Below are 27,800 nucleotides of genomic sequence, written 5' to 3'. Positions count from 1 at the left end.
TAATAGTAACTGAAAGTTGTGAGCCATCATTTCATTTCAAAATATTGACAATTATTAGAACGCCTGTACAGATTCCTACGTCATATTATGCATTTCGTTTTGCGCTGTGTACCAAACTGAACGAGCATGAAATGGTTGCTGTTCACCAGAGGTTATTGCATCTTGGCGAAATTGCTTGGCGGCGTCCCATCAAAAGATGTACTGTTTTGGCTTACGCAAGGAATTGGCGCGAAAAGCGGAAATAGGCAACCCTCGACATCAGCAAAGGCTGCGCTGCTGAATAGAGCAGAGTCTGAGTTGTGTGTATGGCTGAGTTCGACATGGATGTTTCGAACGCGTGTGTATGTGTGTTGCAACAATCGAAGGCCCAAAGCCGGGCCTCCAAGTCTGTCGCGTTGGCGAGGCTTACAGCCTTCGTCCTCTTGCTGTGTGTGTGTTCTACTTCGACTGTTCAAAATCTATGCGTCCTTTGAATTTCCTCGGAATAATTTGTCGCTGCTGCATTTTATTTCTTTGTGGTGAGTGTTGGCAACGATTTCTTTTGATTATCAGTTATGGTTTTGTAATTGATTAGTGCTTTTGGTACTATGTTTATAAGGTTGATGCTTAAAAGATATCGTAGTTGATTATTAATTTTTGATTAGAAATTTGTTTTACTCACAGTAAACGAGATTTTAGTCGAAATTGGACACAAAATTTTGTCTCATGACATAATTTTCGTCGTGAAGAAAAAGAAATATTTGTGTTTACCTTGTATTTTTGTTTTCGTTGCGGGTAGCACATATTAGGAAACAAGTAACGAAAGCTCTCGCCAATGGCTACCGTTTCAGTTTTCATATGAAATGTGTAGATCTTTTATATTTTCAAGATTTTTTTTTTTTAATCTTGTACTCATCAAACTAGTTTTTTGTCAACTGTCAGATACATATATATTTTACATTAATTGTGAAAGTGCTCGGCATTTTTAAAAGAAGGTTTTCATGCAGTTTAATATTGATTTTAAACTTGAATGGTTAAATTTGTGGGTCATGAGCTTACTTATGTGTTTTTACAGCAGTTTATTTTTCATAATTTTAGATGAAAATGTTTTTGTAATTAAAGAATAACTGCAAACTCGCTTTGCGTTCGTTTTTTCATTGTTGTAGTTAAATTTAAAATAAAACGGGTTTTTGTTTATGAATGAAAAATTGCATAAATTTATTAAAAAAAACTTATTTTTTTACACTTAGTTTAGTTTTTTTTTTCCTTTTTAATTCAGAAACAGTTTTATTGAATCAGTTGTTGAAATTGAAACTGGTAATCCAAACAATAACATCGTTTATTAAAGCATTCATGCGTTTAGAATCTGATCCTAGAAAACAAATAGAAGTATATTTCAGCTATCATGTGGTGATCAGAAACGAATTTCTACATTTAAAATATCCTACAATATTATTGTCCACTTCGTACTTTACGATGTATAATTTCAAAATTAATAGTTATTTTTTTTGTTACTGCTCATTAGAACGCCTCTTGTCAGATTTAATTCTTGTATTCATAAAATAAACGAACTGATGTGTACATTTTACATCACATATGTACATTTTACACACAGCTTTACATCACATGACTTCCTTTTACTCCAATTTAATGTCACTTCTCCATTACTTTCAATTTTAATGTGATTCAATAGTTTACTCTCTAAATATCATCAACAGTGGCCAAATTGAAAAATTTAAAAAAAAGTCAAATTTGTCGCCAAGTTGGCGACAAAACTTGGCGACCAAAAGACTAGCGATATATCGCCAAGTGTCCGCCAAATTATAACACCACTTGAGTTTACATCGAAATTATCAATGATTTCCCCTCAGAAAAGGGCAGAAGACCCCTTTAGAAACACCCGAATGCAACCAAAAGGGGAGGTGCACAACTAGACCCCACTAGGAGTCTACGTACCAAATTTCAACTTTCTAGGACTTACCGTTCTTGAGTTATGTAACATACATATGCACATACATAAGTATATATAGACCTCACGAGAAAATTCGTTGTAATTAACTCGGGAATTGTGATTATGGATATTTCGCGTGTCTATATGTCCTTAGGCACTTATCCACGTGGGGTCGAGTCGAAAAAAACTCAATATTCATTCGGGGGTGAGTAAAATGGAAATTAAGGTCGATTTTTGAGTGAAAATTTTTTCGCGAATACAATACTTCCTTTTTTGTCAAAGGAAATAATAAGGGTGATGGTGTTTTTTTTTAATTTTTAGCAAGAACCCTTCATTATTATTTTTAAAATACAGTTACCAACTTTTGTCTCCAAATAATACATAATTTATTTTCGGCAATTTTTTAAAAATACAATACAAAGAATTTAATACTGAAATTACCGAGTTATTTTGAATAGCAGTAGTTTAACATCTTGTAGGATACTCGTAAAGAAGCATCCTACAGTCATTGAACTCAGATGTATTTCAGTTTAAAATTTGTGTTCTAAATACTATGATTTTGAAACTGAACCTTACAGAAGCACTTAGTTGTTAAATAACGTGCAGTTAATTATAATGTTTCCGTAAAAAAAATAACTTTTTGCTTGTTATATTGCTGAAGTTTACCTGAGGTTTTTTTTTCCAATCAATTTAATTCTACAATATATAAAAACTTTTGCAACGTTCCTTCTAATAGTGTTAAGAATACGTTGCTATAGTAATGTGTTATTTTTAGTAAACATATTGAACAATTTTTTTTTAAATCCGTGTATTAACTTTTGACACAATTTGAATCATTATTAATGTCAATGATCATATATGTGATACGCCTTGCAACGCTTTTTGCGTACATTTACCACATTTTATGTGACATAGAGTATCATTGAATTCCGTATTTATTTGCTTCGCACATTCTTAAGAACTATCCCCCCCCCCCATTTTTATCCAGACAACCACCAATCTTTAAAAGTCATCTATAAGAGATCCACTAGATATAGAACTAGAGATGAGGCAAGTCCAGAAGATGACTATAAGATGTCCGAATGTCTAAATGAATATCTACCAGTGGTCGAAAGGTTGCACTTTTTTGACTCCCTCTGACGTCGAAAATATCTAGACGTTCCGCGGCGATCTCAGAGATATCCAGGGGATATTCTGGATATCTCATAGACATCCGGAGGATGTTTCTTGAATATTCATAGGATGTCATGTCCAGATAGCTTTTGGATGTCTTAATAACTATATTTTAAAGCTGTAAACAAATTTACAGGTTTAAAACAAGCAACTTATTGTATATTAATAAATAAGTTATTTGTAAATATCTTAGTTTTACATTCTCAATGCAGTTATAAGATCCATTTTACTGATAATTATGAATAAAAGTGTTGATATTTGTAAATAACTTTTTATTGATATATGAAAAAAAGTTGTGATTTTGAAACCAGTAAATTTGTTTACAGCTTTAAAATATATTCCACAAAAATTAATAAGTTATAAAGTCGGCATTCATTAGTTATTTATACTTTTCTTCTTTTTTCAAAAATCTTTGGGGTTTCATTCTATGTGTACCTATGAATTATTTTTTTTTTTTTTTTGCATACTGTTCCAGATTTTCCCCAATTAACTCCGCCCCCCCCCCTCCTTGCTAAAAAACAAAGAAGCAAGATGCTTTTTTCTTTCTTGTTTTAAATTCAAGTCTCAGTTTTGTGACTGCTGGATTTAGTAGTCTTTTTTTTTAATGATTTATGTTTTAAAAAAATTTAATTTAAAAAGTGGTAACTCTTTGGTGTCAATGAATAAATAATCTATTAAAAACAACATTTTTGCAAATAATAATTTGGATAAATGTTAATAACTGCAGTTAAGTGCAAAAGTTTTAACACTTTAAGTAATTTATTTGTGACACCATGAGTAACCATTTTTTAAACCCATAAAGTTGTTTACATTTTTAAAAGAATACATTTTAGTACAACTAAGTTTATTACGAGTTTTAAATATTAAAGTTCCTCTGTCAAACCTGTAAGATATTTTTTTCTACATTCCTTTACTACAAACAAATACCATACACAAGAAACCAAGTTTTACTTTTTGTAAAATAACAAATTTTGATTTTTTGCATATTGAAGAACTCGGGTGAAATTATGTAGCTCAAGCTCATCCATGTAATCATTGTTTGAAATAGTTAGCTTTCCTTCAACTTTTTAAAATATCAGTTCTGGTTAATATGAATCTAACTAAATTGCTTTAATGAAGTAATTTATGGGTTTTTTACGAAACATTCCTTTTGATTTACATATTGGTGTTTTTCCAAATCTGTTACTACAATCTTCTCAACAAAACAATGTTTGAATAAATGTTTATAAGTTCACATGCTAAAAGAAACTAATATAACATGTATAAATGAAGAAAATCCCCCCAGAGTACATAATTCCCTGTTACTTTAAAATATCTGTGAACTATTTTTGTTCTCATATTCTGTCATTTCTGCATCTCATAATCTAGAAATTATATATCAGGCAAATGGTGAAAACATGTATTCATTTTTATCTCGAATGAAATACAGTATAACCTCAAATTAACTATTGTCAAGGGACTGGAAAAAGTTATCATTAAATCGAAGAGCATAGACGTTCAATGCAGTCAGATCCGGACCAGTGAAATGTATAAATAAAATTAGGAAATTGTTAAATCAAAGTTATACTGTATTGCTTCAATGTTGAATTTCGTACGTGAAAACTTAACTTGAATTAAATGTTGACATTCCGATGCAGACCTACCTTTATATGCTCCTTTAAGTAGTACGCAGGAGCTTCTACATTTCAAAACAACATTCTATGTAATTAAAAAAGATGTAATATCAACAAAATTACACTATAAAATATTTTTATTGACATATTTTTAAAATATACAGTATAAAAAAACATCACAATTCTTCTAAAAGTGATGAGGACAAAACATCTCCATTCCTTTTTTTTCTCATCATTTCAAGCTTCGATGTACCGTAACTAATTTTCAACTGCAACTTCCATAGCAGAATCTGTTGCGAGGAGCCTAATACTTGATTATTCCTATTTTGAGCGAAAACTAAGAAAAATATAAGTAATTTTAAAAAATACATATTAAAAATAAATATAATGCTTGGAACTTACCTATTTTCTCTGAACACATCTCTTTTTTCTGATTATTGTTCTTAAGAACAGTCAAGTAAACTTTTCAATTCAGAAAATAAGATTAAATAGTATAATGATGGATGATAATGTACAAAGCATGTGTTTTGCTATTTATAATGATTAAATTTTGAGATATACTTACCTTACGTGCTTGAGCAGGATACAGCTCGGAAAATATAGACTTCACAGAGATGAAACATGAAAGAGATACTACGTCAATTAAACTAGTGCCTCTTACATGTTCTTCCCTGTGTGTTTTGCCGGATCCTTCCTTCCTTTCTTTCCTGAACTAAAACAGACAAATATTTTTATGTGAATCAATTGCATAGCATTAGTAATAGCTTCAAAAATATCACTATACCGAGTACTTAGTGCATACTTGGCATGGTGTTCATGAGGCAATGGTTTGAAGCATGTCTGACTTTCAGTACACTGCCAAGTTGAGTACTCACCTAAAGCGCTATTTGGTACGGCACTTGTGAAATCAATTAGGAACATCAATTACGCAAAACGTGAATTTTGAAAACTTGAAAGCACCACTGTTATGATAATTCATATTCCAACTTTATAAAATTTACAGCATTCAGATGTTTTTAAACATCTCTAATTTCAATACAATAGCATCCTGAAAACCTGGCACCAGCCTTAGAAACAAGAAATGAAATCTAGGTATTATAATGGCGCCTAGTATGTGTTTCTAGTCATCAAAACAAACAACCTCGGCCATTTTTAATGAATCAACTATATGTCCCAAATAGAAAGCTCACTGTCAATAACTTCTCCTGTATACTACACTACCAATAGTAGTGATGGGCATAATCAAGAACTTTTGATAATCGAGATCTCGGTAATCGAGTACTTCTGATAATCGATGTGATTGATAATTGAGACCTTTCCAAATCGAGAACTCGAGCAATTGATAAGAAACCTTTTAAAATCGATAATTCGAGTGATTGATACGAGAGCTTTTGGAATCGAGAAGTCAAGGTGTGTCAATCGAGAACTTGAGCTGTGATAATTGAGTTCTCAAGGGATCTTGAATAATGGAGTGATTTGATTATGAGAACTATATTATGCCCATCACTAACCACTAGCATATTTCTAACATGCACAGAAAAAAAATGGTTTTTTAAAAACAAAATTCGTAGCATTTGAAAGTTACTTCTACAAATTTACTCCTTCAATCACTGGTCCTAATCAGAGTCAGGAAAGAAAAGCTTTATTGAAATCCAAAATGGAGTCAAATTCGCCACCTAAGAGTTTGAAAACTAGGCATTGAATCAAAAATTTTCAGCCTCAAAATGTGACTGATGACTGCTTATTTTTAACACTGTGGTACTTGGTAAGCCAACAAAAAAAAAAAAAAAAAAGAAAAGAAAGGAAAACTGGACCACATCCCAGCAAGATGAAAAAACTTGGATGCCCGGTTAAACTTTTGGATAGGTGAAATTCTTAATTTGCCAAAAAGGAATTTCAAACTTTGCTGACTTATAACATACGGTTATACACACATTCATACATTAATAATGAAAATCTTTATTCAGATTCAGGCAATCAATAATGGAAATAATGTCGTTATATTTTCCAAATAACCAAACATATGCTGAAAAAACGCATAACTTCCCATCAGGGCTCCCCTACTTGCATGAAAAACTTTTAATGCCTACCCAATAACCCAGCATTTTAGAGCTACAATACTTCTTGGTCCCGCAGAGTTTTCTGGATTCGACTGTAATATCATTAAAGTGCAACAATCAGAAAATCAAACAAAATCATGATTAATACGGAGAGGTTTAATTAGAAGTATGAAATAAATACATTAGTTATTATAGGTAAAGTATATAAAACAAAAAATTCTAACATATTTGATAACATAACTACAGGAAGAAACCAATAAAAGTACACATCGGACTAATGTAAATGATGATACGTAGGATATCAGACATAATATGAATGGCAAGACGAAGAGTTTTTCGGTTTTTATCACAACACAACGACAAAATTTTCAATTTTTACAAATCAAAAGAATTGATACAATTTAAAGAAAAGATTCAGACTCTTTGATATTTGAATACACATTGAGAGAAAACTCGAATTTGTGGAAATTGAGTTTGCTTTATCTTTTTAATGCAAACCTAATTTTGAGCAATGTATGCATTTGAACAATTTAATTAAAAGGATATACTTTTTTTTGGAGAAATTTGAGCATAATACAAATCATTAAATTGGACATTCGGATACGTTGACACTTATAAAATTAAGTTTTAGCATCCCATTTTTCATCACAGTTATAAGAGTTTAAATATAATTTACTAGCAAAGTAACACAACAAAGCAACACAAGCATAGAAAACAAAGTACCTAGCCTAGTTGTACATAGATTTTTAAGATTTAACAAATAGCAACGAATGAAAGATTGAAGAAATGCAGACCAACCGTACACGCACAGAATCAAAGTTTGTTAGGGTTAAACTTGTAGTTTTGACTCTTCATATCACTAACCTTTCATTACAAACTTCCGTTGAAAAACAAATTAACACCTGTGGAAATCAAGAAATGAATATCACCTTCACTATCAATTTAATCTTGCGTAAAGAAAAAAAAGTCAGCAGACTTGAATCTCCGCATCGTCACAAGCGATCTTGAAAAATATCAACAAAGTTTAGAAATAAAAGAAGTTAGAGTTTTCTCACTTCACACAACTCGATTTTTTTAAAAAGTAGTACGAATTGGGAAAAAAAAGAAATCACTTTTCTTCTATAAAATTTCAAAATAAAATAATTTCGCCGCAGAATTCAGAATACAAACAAATCCGGTCAGATCTAAAAGTCAAATATCTTGAAGTCATCCTGGAAGTAGACATTCGTGGATATTTATAATGCAACGTACGGGATATTGAGTAGTTATCTATAAGATATCCTAATATCTATATCTAAAACATGTTACTGCCTAGATCTCTGGAATACATGCACAAATCCATATCCATGATTTGGAGATACCTGGATATCCTTAGGATGTCCAAATATCTATGTCCATGATTTGGGGATACCATGATATCCTTAGGATGTCCACATATCTATATCAATGATTTAGACATTTTTGGACATTGCTCAGATGTCTAAGAAATCTAAAAGACGTCTGGACATGTTATAGACCTGTTTAGATGTCTTTGAGATATTTGTGGTTGTCTGGGTATGGACGTATGGTTTGATTACAATTATTAAAAGTAAGAATTTTTATACTAAAGGGTTAATCTGTCTGAAATCTTGTTATTTGACCACTTAAAAATTTAATTTGAGCACTGCTGTTTTAGATATTGTCGATTCAATTGAACGCAGTAACATCATTTGGAATGCTTCAATTTTTATGCTAATGAAATTTAAGAAGGAAAAAAATGTTTTATTTATTTTGCTTTGCAACAGATGGCGCGACCGTTTCTTTTGAGTACGTGTATTAAATGCCAAAAGTAAACAGACGTGATAACAGTAAACAAATTGAAAATTCCCTTATTTCAAATCGATATCTATCTCAGTATTAGTTTTTTACTTGCTGATCTCCTGTGTGCAATTAAAAAAAATTCAAAAGTTGATTCATTTTGTTTTGCATTGCTTCAATTCGAATACGTTGTGCATCTATTTACCTACATTGTATTTACTATTTAGAATTTATCTTCCTCCCACCCCTCTGCCTTCTTCAAGTATATTTACTTTTACTTCCATTTTTTCCCTACGTTCCCCTCTTTAAAAAAAAAAAAAAAGAAAGAAAATGCTAAATCTTTCTAGAGTTATTTTTGATATAAGCTACTTTTCCTTACCTTTAAGTATTTTACCTTATTCTAGTAGTATTTTTTTTTTCTTTCCCTTCCTAACTGCAGATGTTTTAAATCCATAGTGTCAAACTGTAAATGATTTATGATATCACATCATAATATTGTGTGAGACTAGAGATGTTTATTTTTCTCCCAGTATTCTTTCAATCTTTTGTCCTTCCTTGCTAATAATTTTGCTCCTTCTGGAGTTATAATAGTACAAAACCAGGACAAGCTCATGGGATCCGCGCCGTCGCCTAGGGTGGCAAATTTTAGTGGGCGGAAAATTTCGTTTTTTTTAATTTAAATTTTAAAAGTTAAATTTTAAACCTACATTTTAAAAAAGGATATTTTTTCTGTCTTAATAAAATAAAAATGTTGCTGAAAATAGAACAATATTTTTTTTCTTTTCAATGTCCAAAAACATTCAGTTTTCACCCCGAATTTTCTGGGTTTTCTTGAAACTCCTAAATTTCCTTTTTTCTTTTCGTTTTCTACCTCCCCCCCCCAATGGTACTCTAATTACAGTATTGCATGAGAATGTTTTCTTAGAAATAAAATTATCCATGCACTGTTGAAAGTCAGTGATTTATGTGGTGACTTTTATTCAGTAAATTTAAAGCGATTCAAGTTTCATGCAGCAGAAAAAAAAAAAAAAAAACTAAACTTTTTTTGTGAATTTATTTTGATTGTCCCGAAGTTGTTTTACAGGGAAATATTTTTGTTGAGATTCTGTTGTGGGTTTGCTTCAGGTTGAGAAACTGCTTGAAAACTTTTCCTATTAAAAATATTGATGGTTAAAACTAACTGAAAGATAATGCTTAGCACTCTTAAGAGACACAATTTGATATCGTTCACCTGATTTACTTTTTTTTTTTTTAAATTTAACGTTTTATTCGTCAATGTGTGAAATGTATAACATAATTCGATTTTGGTACACAGAAAATTAGGCTCGTTTTTTCTGGACGATTTTCTTGTTTCTTATTAAAATGAAATAATCAACATGAAGTCTCTAATAGAAGAACAAATTCTTTCTCGATTTAAATCTTTATACCTTTCAAAAGTGCTCTTGTTTCTGCGTAAGATGAAGTTTATTCATTGCTTCTAAACTAATTAGAACAAAAGCTACGATTGTTTTAAAGTTGGATTGGAAGGTTTCCATAATCCAATTATTCAGTTCAATAATTAGTGCTATTTTTCCACAAACGTACCAAAGATTTTTGGCTCCTTTGGTTAGCAGGCTTGTTTTTTTTCCTTCTGGAAACAAAAATCTTTTTGCATTGTGAGGATTTTATGTTATTTATGAGCATTGCTCCTCTTACGAGGCCAAAGAGCCTAAAATTGCTTGTTTCTTTTTCTTTCTTTCTTTTTTTTTTTTTTTTTTTGTTTCCCTTTCATTCCGTTTTTTTTTTTTTTTTCCTTTCATTCTGGAGAATTCTCAGTGAGACCACTCGATTAACACGCCCCTCAGACTAAAGTTACCGAAGATGACTTAAGATTGCATATTTTGGGCTCCAATTTCGAAAATTACAGTGTAGGGTTCCCGAACCCCAACCCCTTCTCTAACTTAACTATTAAAAATAGACTTTTAACTTTTCAATTTTAAACACTATCCAAGAGAGATTCTCAAATCTTCCCTCTCAATAACTTCTCTAACGATAGTCAAAAATTTCGTTTTTAGAAATATGTGTTGCAGAGATCCCACACCTTTCCCTCCCAAAAGTAGCTTCAAATTTAATTCAGTTTCAAAAAAGATTTCGGGAGAGAACACTTTCCCAACATTTCCTATTAGTTTAAATTTCTATTATATTTTAATTTTAACTCTCAATATTTTTTCTACTGAGCTCAGAAAATCAATGCAGCATGACATGAACTATTTATTTATTTTTTCGTTTGTTAGGTCAAATACTGCTTTCTATGCATTGTGTGTAAATTTTTTAAATAAATCAGTAGCTATTCTAATATTGATGTCATTCATTAACTCAACCATTTACTGTTTAGGATGGCGTGGGGTAAAATTAGCCAGTTTGTACTTAACTCATTGCAAACGCAATTCATTTTTATCATCATTATTTAAACCCATGTTTGTAACAATGTTATGCAGTTTGTCAGCAAAAGATGCGAAATTTCCGGAAATTTTGAGACGAAAGAAAAAAAAATCGATTTTTTTTTAACAATTTAAAACATAGCTTACTAGTTCTGTTTTCTTAAAAAACGTAAAAAATGTTAAGTATTTAAAAATATAAATGCAATGAATATTCGCATTTCTTTTTAACAGAACATACTCCAACTACTTTTAAGCCTATTTGAAAAGTTAGCCAGTAGCTTATTTTGTTCATAACACACCAAACATTATCTAAATTATTCTCATCATCATCATTTAACCATAAACTTTGAATATGATGTGATTTTTTGTAAAAAGTTCAATGAAATTTTTTGACAGAAGTTGTCTTTTTTTTTTTTAATTATGAGATTTTTAACCGAAAGTTGCCTTTTTTCTTTTAGAGTTCCATGCAATTATATATATGTGTATACATATATACACACCCATAAAATGAAAGTATAGTAAAATTTTTACTTAAACTTTTCCACTAATTAATAATATTGATATACACAACAGTTTTACTGAGAAAAAACAGCAAATAATACTTTGATGTACAAGGAGATATAATTTTCTTACCGCTGGCATTGTTAAAGTTATTGTTTTCATATGTTACTGAACATAGAAAACTTTTTAAACTAGAAAAGCATTGGAAAATAAGTATTATAAACTTTTGGACACATTATTTTGTGCCAGAAATGTTAAAATTTTCTAATTTTCCCCTTGTGGAAATAACGGAAAACCCCCCGAAAAAAAGTCCAACCCCCCCCCCCATTTTCAGGTTTTCTGTTCCAATTTCCGTTCCCATGTCTAATCAGCAACAATTTTTATTTTCAGAACAGTTCCTCTCATTCATATGGATACAGAAGTAAAATACTTTATTAGCAGATGATGCTTTGCAAATCTCACGGTTTCTAATAACTTTTCACGACTTCATAAACTTCTAAAAATCGTTTACATTTTATTAAATAACGTAGCAAAGTAAAGGTTTTTTTTTCTTATAACAAGCGATTGAGGCTGTCCAGAAATGATGTCACATATTTTTTCAACATACGACTGTATTTGAGTAGCCTCCACACATTTGTCTCAAAAAGTCACACTTCACCTTATCCCCTCCCTTTATCATACACGCAATATCACATAAATGTTTTTAAAAAATGTCGAAACTTGAACCAAAATGTGTGTTTTTGTTACCTCTTTCCTCCCTCTTGTCACAATTTCGCGCCTCCCCCCCCCCGCCCTAAAATTTGACATCATTTGTGAATCCGCTAAAAAAAGTTAGGTTTAAAAAAAAAAACTATTTTTTTTTTCTTTTTATTTCGTTTCGTTGTGGATATGTAAAATGGATCATAGATTGGCTCAGCCTTTTTCCTTTCAAATTTATCTTTTTTTTAGAAAGATTTAAAAAGAAAAAAACTCAACACTCAATAAATTTTGATACTATTCTTAACTCACTCTATTAACACATTTATAAATTTAAAATATATCGCTGAAAAACGAAGTGCTACAAGAATCTACTCCATAAAATTTAAATCCTGTTGTAGCACCTCTTTCTTCCTCTACCAAGCCAGATAAATAAAATACCACATAAGGACTAATTGCTCAAAATGAAAAAAAATATATTACCTGTAAAATGCGTTCTGTTAGACAAAGAGAAAAAAATCTACAATTTCATTTATAAGACAAATCACACATGTTGATAGTGAGGAAATATAATAAAGAATTTAACCAAGTATAAAACTACGAATTTTATGTCTTTCCCAAAAAAAGAGAGGACTGATATTTTGATAAAAACCTGACGTCCTAAAAATACGGGATGTTTCGATTTTTTAATCAGCTCCAACTTTTTAATTTTAAAGTATGAAAATTAAAGGGCTTAGTGTTACATTTTTGACTCTATTCATTAGTTTCTTCCTTAATAACCTGGTACGCCAGTATTCTAAATTAACATCATCTATGCATGATGACCACCACAGCATGGGTGAATGGGATGTACAAAACGGATCAAAACTTTTGTGATTTATTTTTAAATTAATTTAAAAATCTTTCCTAAAATCACTATTATACAGTTGTGTTCAGACTGAATCTAATGTCAAAAAATAATTAAGCATGAAACACTGATTTTGTTGTTATTAAAATTTTGTGAATGTGAAAAAAAGGACAAAAACGATCAATTTTACCTTACCCTACCCTACTCAATTTGATGAGAATTTTAGAGGAACTGTTGACATTATTTTGTGGTTTATTTAGAGTCTGCTGTCTTTATTACATTGCAAGATTTTAGGTACTGTTGTATGTTGTTCTTATTCTAATAGGAAAATTTCTAGACTGGGATGCTCCATTCCCTCCCCCCCCCTCCCATAGATCAAAAATAACAACACAAGCACACGTGCAAAAATTGAAAGGCATTTAAAAATCTCGAACCAAAAAAGCAGATTTGTTTTTAACAAACTTATTTGAAGAGGGTGAATTCCAGCAAAAAGGAGACATGACACTTGAATTTCAAAAATTAATATTCTGTCACTTGCCATATACCATTCTCTTCAGAAATAAATGAGTTTCTTGAATCTTAACCAGTTTTTCCCAAATAGTTTGATGATTTTTAGAAAATCAAGCGCAAAATCAAGTTTTCTGTTTATGTTTTTACAGAGCAAAAAATCTCTTTTTTGTTACATATTGTAACTTCAATAAACTTGTTAACAGCATATAATATTTAGGTTAATTTTTATCTTTTGAATCTCTGGGCGTAGCCAGAATTTTTTTACCAGGGCGAGACATTATTAAAATAATTTTAGTGAATTAAGTGTTTTTAGAGGTCAGTATAGGGGGTTCATTTGATGTGATAATTATTCGATTTAATAATTTGTTAAATTTCGACTGTTTTATGATAATGGAATTATTTTTATATGATAAAAGCTGACAATATCAATTTTCAACAGCACTTAATTTGCTATTTTTTCTCCGTAATCAAATGTGATGAATTTATTTCAACGTTTTTAGAAAACTTTCTTGAATTTTCTAATTAGTTAGGGACTTATAAATAGTCCATAATGATTTCAGAAACATAAATAGTCCATAATGATTTTAGAAACTGTTCTCAAAAATTTATTTTTTGATGATTGTAATCACAAAACGTAAATCGAAAAAGGAACGCCGGTAATCATCGGGAAAATTTATAAAATACGCTTTCATTCGATTAAAACTAGAAAAAAAAATCCATCCTCCGTAAATATTTATTAAGTAATAAGTCTTTCATTCATTCAACAATATTTACTATTAAAATAATGTACCTTATTTTGGGTTGCCATAATTGCCAAGCATTGATATGGGACTTTCACCCATCTGGCAGTAGATGATAACTGCTAATAAATTATTCATAAAGACAAACGAATAATTGCACCTTTTTAGTATTTTTAAGCTAGTTATTTTTAGTTATTTTTTACTTGCATTCGGCTATGTTTAGATTTTACGTTCAACGTATGTTAATCCGAAAAGAGGAACAAATAAAAACGACACACATTTTTCGCATTTCACTTAACAAAATATATACAGGTTTAGAAATTTCAAAAATGTTAGATGTTCTTTGAATGGTTTTGCATAGCGTTGCATTTTTCGTACATTTGCCTTATGATTTACTAAAATAATATTTTTTCCATTTTCGTTTGCTGTCAGAAGTTTTTTCTTGTATTGATAAGAAGTTTCGATTGTACTAAGAAGGAAGAACAACTTTTTTTTTCTATTTTGTTTGTTTTTCTTGCTTTTTAATCTCTAGTTCGGATTTATGTTAGAAATAGGGTTGAGTTCTCGTTTTCCCTATCTGTGCTTGTCGAGTCTTGTCATTAATCTTCGATCTTTATGCACTGCCCAGGTTTTTTTTTCCCGACTGCAATATTCAGCAGAAAAGAATTCGCATCATATTCCAAACGTAGCTCAAAATCAAGTAATGATTCAAAATAACACGTTGAAGTACTAGCGCAGCCAGAAATACCTCCTGGAGGGAGGTTTTTTTGATGAAAAATACCTTCTGGAGGGGTTTTTGATCAAAAATGCCTTCTGAAGGGGTTTTTTTTTGGATCAAAATAGCTCTTTCATATGCATGAACTACTGTATTAGAAATTGCATTTATGTTAAAACCATGACTCTGGGGAGTGTTTTCACCCTCCCCCCCCTCCCTTCGCTGCGCCACTGGGTTGAAGATGTATTGTCAAGTATTGAACTTGGAACTTTTGCCTAAAATAAACCTTCAACCGAATTATAACTACGGAGCAATATATTTCCAGCAAACATGGACACTTTTTCGATTCCTAATTTTCAGATCGTTGGCGTTCTTACCCTTTTTTTTTTCCATCTCAATAGAACATGAAGGCTATCTGCAACTAGTTTTATTTGTTTTCCAACAGCTTGCAATTTGGTCAAAACTGTCGGTACCTGCCGGTCTTCCGCGCCTACCCGGTCTTGTTCAACTTTCCTTTACTCCGTTTTCTTTGGCTGTTCACTTGGCCCATATAAGACTATTTTAATGAATCTATCCAAAAAATAAAAAATTCCTTGCAAATATCATTAATAAATAATTTTAGCACAGATTTTTACATTTGAGATACAATTAAAGCAGTCATAAGTTGCTTTGAGGTTAAATTTTTAAAAGCAGCTACACTACTTTTAGACAGTTCAAGTTGTTGTTAATTCCTTTCAACATTTTTATCTGAAATAAGCAACTACTGCTTGAATCGCAAAAACTTTTAACAGAAACATCGGCCTTTGGTTTTAAATAATTTTGAAAATATAATAAAATAAATCCATAATTTTTTGTATTAAACTATCTAGCCAGATAAATTTTCGCTACAGTTGTGGTTTAAGAGGCGTTTAGCGCAAAGTGTATAATTTGTAGAGTTTTTCAAATCATTGATATTGTAGAGCTCAATAAAATCCTTTTCCAGATTCCATAAAAGTCCTATTATTTTAGAGTTCTTCGATTATGTATTTAGATCTCAAATCAAAAGCATCAAAGATCTTTTTCATTTTCTATTATATTTAGTATGTGAGTGGGATCGCTTTGAAGTCAATGCAGAGTAGCTCATATTTTGATGTTTTTAATTTTTGTATACTTTAAGGAAATAATACACTTAGTTATTAAAACATAATAGTTTATAAAGCAATCATTTCAAACTTCTCAGATCAAATCAATAAGAAGTACTGCGAATTGATAGATTTCGATTTCTGTCGGAAATCGCGTGTTTGTATGTTTTTAGGTGAAATTTTAGTTTATTATTTATTTATTTATTTATTTATTTATTTATTTATTGTTTATTTTTCATTGAGCTGTTTGCGTTATGAAAGAATAAACTTATAAGAAGTAAAATTTCACGAGAAAATGTAATTAATCAAATAAGGATTCTTTTATAAATAATTAATTATACTCTTTTGAGCTGTTAACATTCCAAAACAATAAACCGATAAGATTCCATCGATTGATTTCAATTTTCAACCATGATTCTTGAGCATTTTGCACTCTAGAAAAATAAACCAATAACACAAAAACCAGGTTCGTTCTGAATTTAGATCATTAGCAAACTTTTCTTGACAAAGGAACAATGACTATTATGTAAAAAAGAGAAAAAAACAAACAAACAAAAAAAAAAAAAAAAACCTCGCTATTATAGAATTAGATTTTAAGCTTGCTTCATTTGTATAGATTTGTAAATGGAAAACTTCGTGGAAGTTTTATTCCTACTTCACTGTATTACTGAGCGATTTCTGTGATAGTGTGATTTATTTTAATTGCTCTTAGTGTTCAGTTAAATACTATTACATTTTTTCTAAAATACAGTTTACCGCTAATGTGTAAAAAAAAAGAATAATTTTTAGCAACATTCCAGTTGAGAGCAAAGCTGTTTATTAAATATTTTCTTCTAACATGAAACATTTTATTTTAGTAAGTGCGCCATTTCATAATTTTTTGGAAAAAATAAAAAAAGTCAAAACACGGTTTTATTTTGTTAATTTTATTTTGAGGTGACATTTCGCTCGCTTTGGACCAGAACACATTTCATATCAGCAAATTCTTGGTTCAGCTATCCAATAATAAAAACAAACTCTTTCGGTGAAATTTTCTGTCTTAAAACCTGCTACCACAGTGTTTCAAATTCTAAACTAGGCAAACTTTTTTATTCTTAAAAAAAAAAAAGTGCTTTTAAAAATTATTGCTTCTTTCCCTAAAAATCTTTCAAGCATTGCCATCAAACTATACCAACCTTTTTTTGGTGTCTAAACAAACCAGTTTTTCTCAGTGAAATACTGCTTGGACATTATTTTGTATTTTCCGAGAATCTTCCGGAACCAAGTTCAGAAGAGCACAAAACACTGGAAAATCTCGAACCAGAACACGGGTTTTTCCAGCATTGATTTTAGTGGTTGGTCATTATTAAAATATAAGCACACAACTCGAGAGGGGGGGGGGGATCATATTTGTAATATTAGAGTAGAAATAGGTTTTCTGTCTGCCCCCTATAATTGTTCCCCCCCCCCCCCCACCCCAGCTGAGAGGAAAAATGAAGTCCATAAAACAAGGTTTTGTACATAACACCACTGCTGTTCCGTTCTACGATAACCTCTACGATAACCTTGCACCACTTTCACATGAAGTACAGTGGGTGGCCAAATTATTAGGGACACTTCTCAAATTTTCTTATTTTCAAGTTTAGGCTCACTTTTTGAAGAAATAAACCACGAACCACATTTTTTTAAATTTTTTACTCTGCATAGCAGCTGATATCATTATTATGGTTTTTTAGAAGGTGGCAACAATACCAAACTGCGTCATTTTACAAATATTTGAGGTTATTCCAGTTTTAGTCCCTAATGAGAAAAAACTGCTGTGTGTGTTGTCGTGAGGTTACGTAAAGTATTCTAGAATTATTTCTTCGAAAGTTTTGATGTCTGCTATTATCAATACGTAAGTAACACATATAAATAAAGCAATGTTGTTACATTTTGCGATTAAACTTCAATATTTGATTCGTATTATTGTTTGATGCTCTCAAAACTTTTTTTAAGAATGGGCATGGCTTCAGACACGTCCCCTAGAACATGTAGAGAGATAAAAGCATTACCACTCCCTCCTTACATTTCTAAAAAAAAAGCTATTGCAAATTTAACAAGGGTTTTTAAGTAAGTAGTTGCAGGCATTAAAAGCTTAAAATTGACCAAAACCACTGAAAGCAGATCGAGTAGACAAATGTGAAAGAAAACGCATCAGTGCGCCTTGTACCAGCCGTAGAATCAGAGATATATACTTTTTCGGTTATCACTCTCTAAAAAACATTCTTGATGAAATAGCTCCCCCAGGTGGATTTGCACGCCGCCTGGGGGGCACTGGTAAAAGGAATTTTTTTCGACCAAAATGCTAAAAGTGGAGTCGTCGGAAAAGCATGCCTAAAAACATAGCACTACTTACAAATAGTACTTACACAATTCCATGCCTTTGCCCACTGTATAAGCTTTTTCTCAGCCTCGCTGCGGCGTGGGTTTTTTTTTTTTTTTTACTCTTTGACCAATTGCCTCCGCACAGTCTTGTTGGAAACTCCAATACCCTGTTCATTCATAAGTAAGACGGACTACATTCCTTTTGCGATTTTTGAGGGAAATATCACTACCTGTGGCCGGTACGAGCATTGGTGATCTGATTTCTGACACATTTTCCTAAATGATCCACTTCCAGTGGCATGTTTTGGGCAGTTTTAGTTTCGATATATCCTACTACTGACCTAAAAACACCTGTTATACTTACAATAACTCTCTGGGTATGCGTGGAGGGAAGTAGCAATGCTCGTATTTCCCTACACTTTCTAGGAGACATGTTTGAAGCCTTGTCCATTCTTTAAAAAAAGTTTTGACCATATCAAACAGCAGTATAAATTAAATATTGAAATTAAATCGTAAACTGTAGTGACATTGCTTTATTATTACGTATTAACTATAGCAGACACCAAAACTTTCGAAGAAATAATTCTGGAATCCTTAATATAACCTCACGACAACACAGCAGTTTTTTCTCACTAGAGACTAAAACTGGAATAACCTCAAATATTTGTAAAATGACGCAAACAGGTGGAGTTGCCACTGCTAAAAAACAATAATAATGATACCAGCAGCAATTCAGAATTTAAAAAAAAAATGTGGTTCGTAGTTTATTTCTTCAAAAAGTGAGCCTAAACTTGAAGATAAGAGAATTTGAGAAGTGTTCCTAATAATTTGGCCGCCCACTGTAGAATGAGGTACATTTCTGGTGGTGTAAATACAAATTTAAAAAAAATGACTTCTCCACTTTTGCTCTCAACTGCTCAATTGTATAAAAACTAACATTTCGAGGAAAATATTTTCCAGCATTGAGAAGATTTTTTTTTTTTTAAAACCGGGAATTTCTGAATTAAATTGTCTCAAATAAATAAGGTTTTGGGCCTTATGGGTCGTATTATCAATAGATTTTTCAAACATCTTAATATTTTGGAAACCTAAATTTTCTACTTTAAGTTTCTTATGCAACGTGCTGTATAATTATGTAATTTTTTCAACGTTATAAAAATTAAAAGAAAAGGTAGTAACAGCGATTTTTTTCACGTTAGAAAATGAGAATGCAAGAAAACGATGTTTTCTTGCATCGGTCAGCATTTGAAATCATTCTTAAGTGTAGTTCTGCCTTCAAAACGTATTGTATGAATGTCAATTATTTGTTATGTGTGTCGTACACTTTACTGCAGTTACTATATATATATATATATATATATATATATATATATGTTAGGGTGGTCCTTATTTATATGGAAAAATATTTTTTTCGGAATTCAACAAGTGACGCCTCCTAGTTTTGTGACACTATGATAAAAAGTAACGTGTGCAAAATTTGAACTCGATCGGTCAATAATAACACGTGCCCCTAGGACGTTACACTTTTGATCATTTTCTCACAAATCTTCGACTTTTTACTTTAGATCCAGTGCATCTTTTCTCCTAGATTAGAAAAATATTTTTAGACAGAGGTAGCACTAAAATGAATTCTTTGAATTACTTTGCATGATTTAAAGATTTTACATTGGATAAGAATGAAATAATGCTTTGGAAACTTTACCTTAATCGTACGCTTTTCTCAATGTATCTCGATTGTGTGCATCCCCCCCCCCCCGATGAACTTGGACTGTCTGTAAAATAAATTGCTTTTGTGACTCATATTTGGTAAATTGATTGTGAAATTCTTCGATTAATTGTGCTCCTCCTTCAGTTGCATCATTCACAACTTTCAGCATTTTAGCGATCTCTCTTCCTTCTAAATAGCTTCCATCATTTTGCCATGAATCAGGGTCAAGTAAGAAAACATCTTTTGGTGTTTGTAACTTATCAAACAGTTTTATTGACTTGTAATTGATTCTATAAAGAGGGAGAGATTTTCTAAGAAAGTATTCCAAATCATCTACTATTATCTGAAATATTTTATACAGTCATCAGACACGTCTTCCTTATCAGCAAGCACTTTTAGAGTAGTCTTTTCCTATCTTCAAAGTTAATTCCTTCATCCAATGCGGGCAAAGCTACTAGTTCATCCCCTAAATACCATAAGTGGTTTATGAATTTTCCAATCGCTGCTTCTGCTGCATGTTTGTCATCGTGTTTGTACGCTGCTAGTTTGTTTAGACACATTATATTATTTAAAGAAGCCTCGATGGGGTTAGTAGCGAAAAACCATATCTTCATACAGCATTTAACAGTAAAACAGCATTTAAATTCTTTCTCTTCATGTAAGGTCATTTTTAATTATTTCTTAAATATATAAATTTTCAAACAATAAATTACTTTTGCCACCCATCTGGCTCAGGGATAAGCTGCGCCGAAAACATATCCCTCTAAGAGGGACTGCACCATGAAATATTATTACAAGTTATGAGAATTATCTGTAATCTTAAAGGGGAATATCTTTCTCAATTCCGCTTTCTAAGAGCAAGAATGTGTTATCAACATCGTCTTTTAGAATTAAGGTGGTATGCGACCGATTGAAACATTTTAGGTTCTGAATGATGGAGATCTTTGCGCAATTTTTTTGAGCGCTTAAATAATGGAGCATCGGGTCTAGAACTAAGAAAGGCAAGAACTTCTTTAAAAACACACTCTGCAGTAAGATTTCAAGTGCATGATGATATCAATTCAAATGTAATATATCACCTTTCAGTTTTTGCTCTAAAAATTTGCATGATCAATTTATACGGCCCTTATTGTAATCCGTTGTATCAAACACTACAGTTTGAACAGTTAGCAATAAAGAGCCATCATATAAGATATCACATACAACTGAAAACATTTCAAGTCCAGTACCTGAAGGTATCTCAGGAATTCCAAATAACTGTTCAACATTGGGGCCTGAAGCTATCCCGGAAGCCTATCGGCGTTCTTTTTCCAGTTACATCTGGAAGTAGCTTTGTATCCCAGTGAATAACTACAAAACCTTAGTTTAGGTTCATAAAATTTGATTTTACAGTTCTAAGATTTTCTCTTGCTCTCTTGAAGGATGTAAGATTGATCACAAGGCCATTTGGATTTAAATTTACTGCATCTACATAGGCTGTTTAATATACGAACATCAGTAGTTATATCCCCAATATGGCATTTCTCTAACAGTGCTGAAAAGCGAGCAGAAATCAATAGTTGTCAAGCTTTTTTGCGTTGTGGTAGACCAGATGCAGAAAAAAAATTCAACAGGTTAGGATAGATTCTCATTTCGGTTTCTGAATCTTGTGAATCGCAAGAAGAATTTGATGATAATAATGGACTATGTACTGAAATAGAAGAACAATAATTTAAAGTATAGATTTTTACCTTCTTCCTATTTGGAATATTTTAAATTTGTATCCTAGATTTGAAAATATAGAACATTTTTATGTTAGAGTAATCGAGAATTTTTCGAAATTTTTATTTCAAAAATTAAAAATTTCATAAACATTTAATTATATTTATAACAAAAGAACAGAAAATTAAAATATAATTTCCATCACTTATATTTATAGCATTGAAACCTAGTGACCCTATTTGCCACACCTATTACAGTTACAGGAAAATTTGTAAATCCACACCCCCCCCCCCCAAAGCTTGGAGAAGCAATTTGTTGTTGCCAAAGAATCATTCATAAATGACTTGGGCCATTCATTAATAGCCTTTAGAATCCCTTGGATCTGTCTTGGTGGAAAGAAATGTTTCCCTGTCGCTTAGTTTGGATCGAGCGCAGAAGAGCGATTTACCTGATCCAAGGCCATTTGTGTATATGAACCCTCTGTAACATGTAAAATTTTACAGAATGTAAGTGAGGGAATGGTCAGTCTGCAAGTAGAAGCACCTATTGAGGTTCAAAATTACTTTAATATAAAACGTTAGAATATTTTCCCCTAAAAGTGAGAAAATACGCATTTTTTTCTTTGAAAATCAAAAAAAGAGGCCCTTAGGGCACGTGTTAATATTCATGGGTTGACTTAAAATTTTGCAGGGATCATTTATTTGCATAATGGAACAAATTGAAGGGGCGTCGCGTAAAATATCTGCAACTTCAAAAATAAGGACCACCCTAATACATATATATATATATATATATATATATAAAATCAGGAATAACTTTCTTCCCCCAAGTCATAAAACCGCTGTTTTAAACATTATGATCTTATTTTGCTTTCTTTTTCTTCGATTGTAAAGTTAAAATTATTTGGATGATTTAAAAATATATTGAAAAAATATTTTTACTGCAATCATTACGTTTCTTCATGAGTTATGAATAATACTAGATTCATAAGTTGCCCCGGCTTATGCGACCTTGTCTTGATTTTTATCTTGTATGCGTCCTGAGCAATGCAAATACACTCCTGTTCGTGAAAATTGCAACACCATGAAGGAAGCATCATAGTTGAATGAAATTTAATACACAGTTAGTGGTAATGGTACAAATAAATGATTACATTTTCAAACCAAACAAACAATAAAAATAAATAGAAATTAGTATTTTGTGTGGCCACCACTCGCCGCAATAAGAGCTGCTACACGACTCGGCATGAAGTGAAACAAATAATCATTTGAATATCATGCCCTACTTTATATTTCATGCAATTTTCAGCTCACTCGCGTAAGTCCTTCGTGGTGTTGCAATTTTCACAAACAGGAGTGGATGTTTCATGTATTTCTAAAGAATCAACTCCTCTATGTAGGCTCCTAAGGCTCCTGTAGTGCCTTGCCTAATTTTGTCTTAGCAAGCTTGGTTGTTGCGCATGGTTATTTTATTCATTTCAATATTATTCATTAAAATATTGTATAAAGAGCAAACATTTTGTGTGTTCTCAGTTTTATGGTTTTAAAATAACATAAATTCTTATGCATGTAAAGTTTTATCTATATAGTCAGAGACATATTTTACGCCTTTACAAGAGTATTTCAAGCGTTGAAAATAGAAAACACGCCTCAACAATTTAGTCAAGTTGCGTATTGTCAAGCTTTGTATCTAAAATAAAATTTTAGCATCGTAGAAAATGGGGGGGGGGGGGGGGGAGAGGGGAATCAATTTAAATTTTGAAAATATTACATTTGAATATTATTTATATTTTGAAAATCCAAAACGTCAAACCTACTCATGGTTAAAAAATTTGAATAGTATACATCTTTTCTTTCCCTCCCACCTTCCCCCCATCCTTATAAAGTTTATTATTATTATTATTATTATGGAATTGATCCCAATAATGGTCTTTACTGTTTTGGTATATTGTACTCCCTCCTCCAAAACGAATTTCACATCTTTAAGAAATTCAAGGAGTATTTTCACGCCTTAAAACAAACTCCAACAACATCTCTGTAATATTAATTTACTAGTGGTACCCGCACGGCTTTGCCCGTAATAGAAAATCAAAAGGTCTTTTGGTTCGCCTGTATATTTACAAATAATGTATGGTGAATTTTCTCGCCAATTGGTTTGTGCCCATGTTACGATTCCACGTAATGATAATTTCGTAATTTACTCGTCCATCTTATGAGAATTTTGTTCTTAAAATTGGAATAGAAAAAGAACCACATCGAATTTTCGAAAAATCGCTTCGAGGTGCACACCCCCATGCTACAAACTAACTTTGTGCCAAATTTCATGAAAATCGGCCGAACAGTCTAGGCGCTATGCGTGTCACAAAGATCCTGCAGACAGAGATCCGGACAGACAGAGATCCTGACAGACTTTCAGCTTTATTATTAGTAAAGATAGGCAGTAATCTTTTCATTCAATTGCCCGAAAACCAATAGCTTTTAAATAATAGTTCTAATACAATTGTATTTGGATTATATTTACTCAAATCCCTCCGCTATAACTATAAAATACGTATTTTAACGCTCGATTCTTTATGCAGTAAAATAATTCTAAAAAACCTAATTCCTAAGTCTTTCTTACGTCTTTCAGAAGGAACTATTGCTGCTCGCATGTTTGAAACGTTCGTTCAGCTTCGTAAGTGGTGTATGACTAATGCATTTTCTAATGGGAATCGATGTAGGTTTTGGGACACAGATAACTGAATCACAACAATTGAAAGCCTAAGAATGATTTATATATTTAATGCATACACTGTTAAGAAATTAAAGAATGCATTTGAAAGGGATTAATGGTGGTAATACTGTAGGAATGAAGAGTGGCGCGGTCGAGGCGTTGGGGTACTACAATTTTTGATTTAGGGAATTTATAAATCAAAACTCAATGCAAAATCAGCAAAAAATTTTCCTGTAAAATTTCGGGTCGGTGAACATTTTCCAGTTATTTCTGGTTTAGTTAGCTACCTTTTGATTGTCTTCAGTTCTGTACGATGGAAATGAAGGGCGCTGTATTATATAAACTTAGATCCTGATTTTGAAAAAGGAGAGATATAGTGCTCTGTACTTCCCAGGTACAAAATTGTAGTTACCAGCATAATTATTTTGGTTACAAAACATTGCGTCTGTCCCCACTTCGTAAGTAACAACAAGGAATTATTTACACGCCCGTTATATTAATGCAACTCCGGATAATCCCTGTCGGTTTAAACCACTTTATTTGTTCTCACTCTTACAAACGTTTTTGATATTTCATTTTTTAAATTGTATTTAATTTATTATCAGCGAGTAGGCCTCCCCCCCCAAAAAAAAAATTTTCTTAAATTAATATTAAACTCAATATAATAAGCAAAACAGCTGTGTTGTTATGCTTTACTGCTGATAAGAGCAATAATATTGAATGTTGCTTTTTAGTATGTTCGAACATTGTTGTCATATCGCTCCTCAACCTTCTCTTGGCTTAGCTGTCTTTGAGTACCAACATTGTTCGTTTAGAATGCTCATTATGTAAGTTCATGTCCGCCGAATCTTCTGTTTTTCTCGGAAGCTGTCCTCTTTTTTAGGCTGTCTCCCGATTTCACTCTTAAGTATAATTTTTTCCCGTTTTAAAAAATAATTTAACTCAAATTATTTTTAAAAACTGCTACAACCCGTTCATTTTGAGTCGCCATTTTATTCAGGATATGAAAACAGCGAATCGGCTGGAGACCGCGTTCTAGTTTTCATAAAAAATAAAACTCCTGGATAAAGTAGTGACTCAAAATGAAAAATTTCGCTATATAAACTAATTAAAAGTGTTTTCTGGCCACTTGTTGCGGAATTTTTACTTTTGAATTTTCAGGTCTGCAACTATGTAAAGAGTTCCTTAAAAACCCTCATTTTTTTCAAATGCCTCTAAAATCTGTTAAATAAAAAGTGGAAGCTCTCCTTTTCAGGGAACGTAGTGCTCAGTGGTACTAATAAAGTGTAAAAAAAAAAAAAAAAAGAAAATTTTTGAAATTGACATGTTTGAGAAAAATCAAAAACGTTATTTAAATTTTTTTTTTGAAAAGACTGTGGAAAAAAAATAAAGCACACATTTCAAAATGTAGCATATGTTTTTAAACAAGAAAAAAAAAAAACTTTTAGGTAAAACAAACCGCAACAAAAGATATTCTACCATTCCTGAGATAATGAACTTTAAAGATTTTTACGAAAATCCCAAGTGAGAAATCAATGACAGGACCGCCATCTTTGGCGGCCTGTATCTCGGCCCAGAAATTTTTTTGGCAAAACAAAAAAAAAAAAAAAAATCGTATTTCTTAATTTTTTATGAATATTAACATATATTAAATTCAAAAAAATCTGAGACCATCATGTTACAGCCCTTGTTGAATTGAAATGGATTCTACCATATATATATATATATATATATATATATATATATATATATATATAGCACACATAATATACAGACATAATATTACAGAAACGTTTAAAATTCAAAAACAAAAAGAAACAAAACCAAGTTGTTCTGAAGAATGGACCTTGCAAAATAAGTATTTTAAGAAGAAGAAATTTTGAGCCTAAAATAAAAGTGATTATAAAAGCAAATAATACAACATTATAAAGCACATCATGTATTATTTGCTTTTATTTTTAAGCACAAAGATATTTATATCTTTCAAAAGTGATTATGTTTGAAAGAAAAAAATGTTTATTACACGTTTTTGCTTCATGTCAAAAAGTATACTTTAGGATACTTTTTATTAACATGAGTTTCTTCTTTCAAAAATCTCTCATGCTTCCTTTTTTTTCCATTTTGTATATGACTAACCTAGATTGTGATTTTGAAATCCTGAAGTTCATCATTGAGTTCCTAATACTTCTCCAATCATGGCATTGAAAGGAAAGATTCTTTGGTTCACGGCATGTTTCTTTCATAAATTCATCAAGTCTTTCAATAAAAAATATTATAAACTGTGTAATACACATATGTATCAGTTTTACCAATTATTTCATATTTAGATTTAAAAAAAAAAAATCCCATTCACTTTTTGCATTTTTTTTTGTAAAATACCCAGTTTTTGGGTATTTACCCAGGCCTTGGGTGAATACTTGGGTAAATACCCAAAAAATATTTACCTATCCACTGGGTATTTACCCGATCCACATCACTATGCGTGACAGAAAGTGATAAAATTTGAAAAACTAACCCAAATCAGATTTTTCTTTCCATTATGTTTTATATCATTAAAAAGTTTTAACGATCATGTCGGTAATTATTAACAATGGTCAGATTCAAGTGCAAAATTATTTTATTAATTAAAAAGATGAAACATGCGGTATTTTTGAATCTGTGTTGGAAATTAAATTTTTTTCATTTGTTAAATTTTCATTTTTTTTTGTTAAAGCTAGCAAATAAAATATGTATTAATTTTCATTAAAGCCTTAACTCAGAAGTATTTAAACAAAATTCTGTTTTCATTTTGAGTGAGTTTTCAAATATCATGATGTCAAATGCTGAACCGAATAAATTTAATTAAAAAAATTTTGTCCTAAAGTATTTTCAATGTAAAATCTACTAGTTTTCTTCTCTTTTTTGATATAAAAGTCTACTGTTTTTCGATGCAAAATCTACGGTTTATTTTTCTTTCAAAAGCATAATACGTCAGGCATGAAAGTTTTGATTTGTGTGTGAAATTAATTGTGTGTCTTTAATATTTCTTTCGAAGACGTTTATTTTTATATTTCCTTGGTGAAAATTCCTTGATTGACTCTTTTTAATTAACAGCCTTTTCTGTACGACAACCCATATTTTAATTCATAAACCCCAACTTGTAAAAGGACTTAAAAGGTACCCTTTCAATTTCTATTTAACGACCGGATGCTGGTCAGACGCTCAAGTGCC

At 31.3% G+C, this 27,800-nt stretch overlaps 1 protein-coding gene across 1 annotated transcript in view; it reads left to right on the top strand.

The window, feature by feature from the left end:
- Positions 1 to 315: 315 nt before the first annotated feature.
- The window catches only part of LOC129218613 (trithorax group protein osa-like), a 137,633-nt gene continuing 110,148 nt past the window's right edge, over positions 316 to 27,800 (top strand). Inside the window, exon 1 of the mRNA XM_054852933.1 lies at positions 316 to 518. Coding sequence (XP_054708908.1) covers positions 325 to 518 — 194 coding nt within the window. The 5' untranslated portion in view covers positions 316 to 324. The remainder of the gene's footprint in view (positions 519 to 27,800) is intronic.

Source organism: Uloborus diversus, chromosome 3, assembly GCF_026930045.1.
Source record: "Uloborus diversus isolate 005 chromosome 3, Udiv.v.3.1, whole genome shotgun sequence".
In the NCBI taxonomy this organism is placed as follows: Eukaryota; Metazoa; Arthropoda; class Arachnida; order Araneae; family Uloboridae; genus Uloborus; species Uloborus diversus.
The sequence above is the reverse complement of the archived record's forward strand: the minus strand, read 5'-3'. Positions and strand labels throughout refer to the sequence as shown.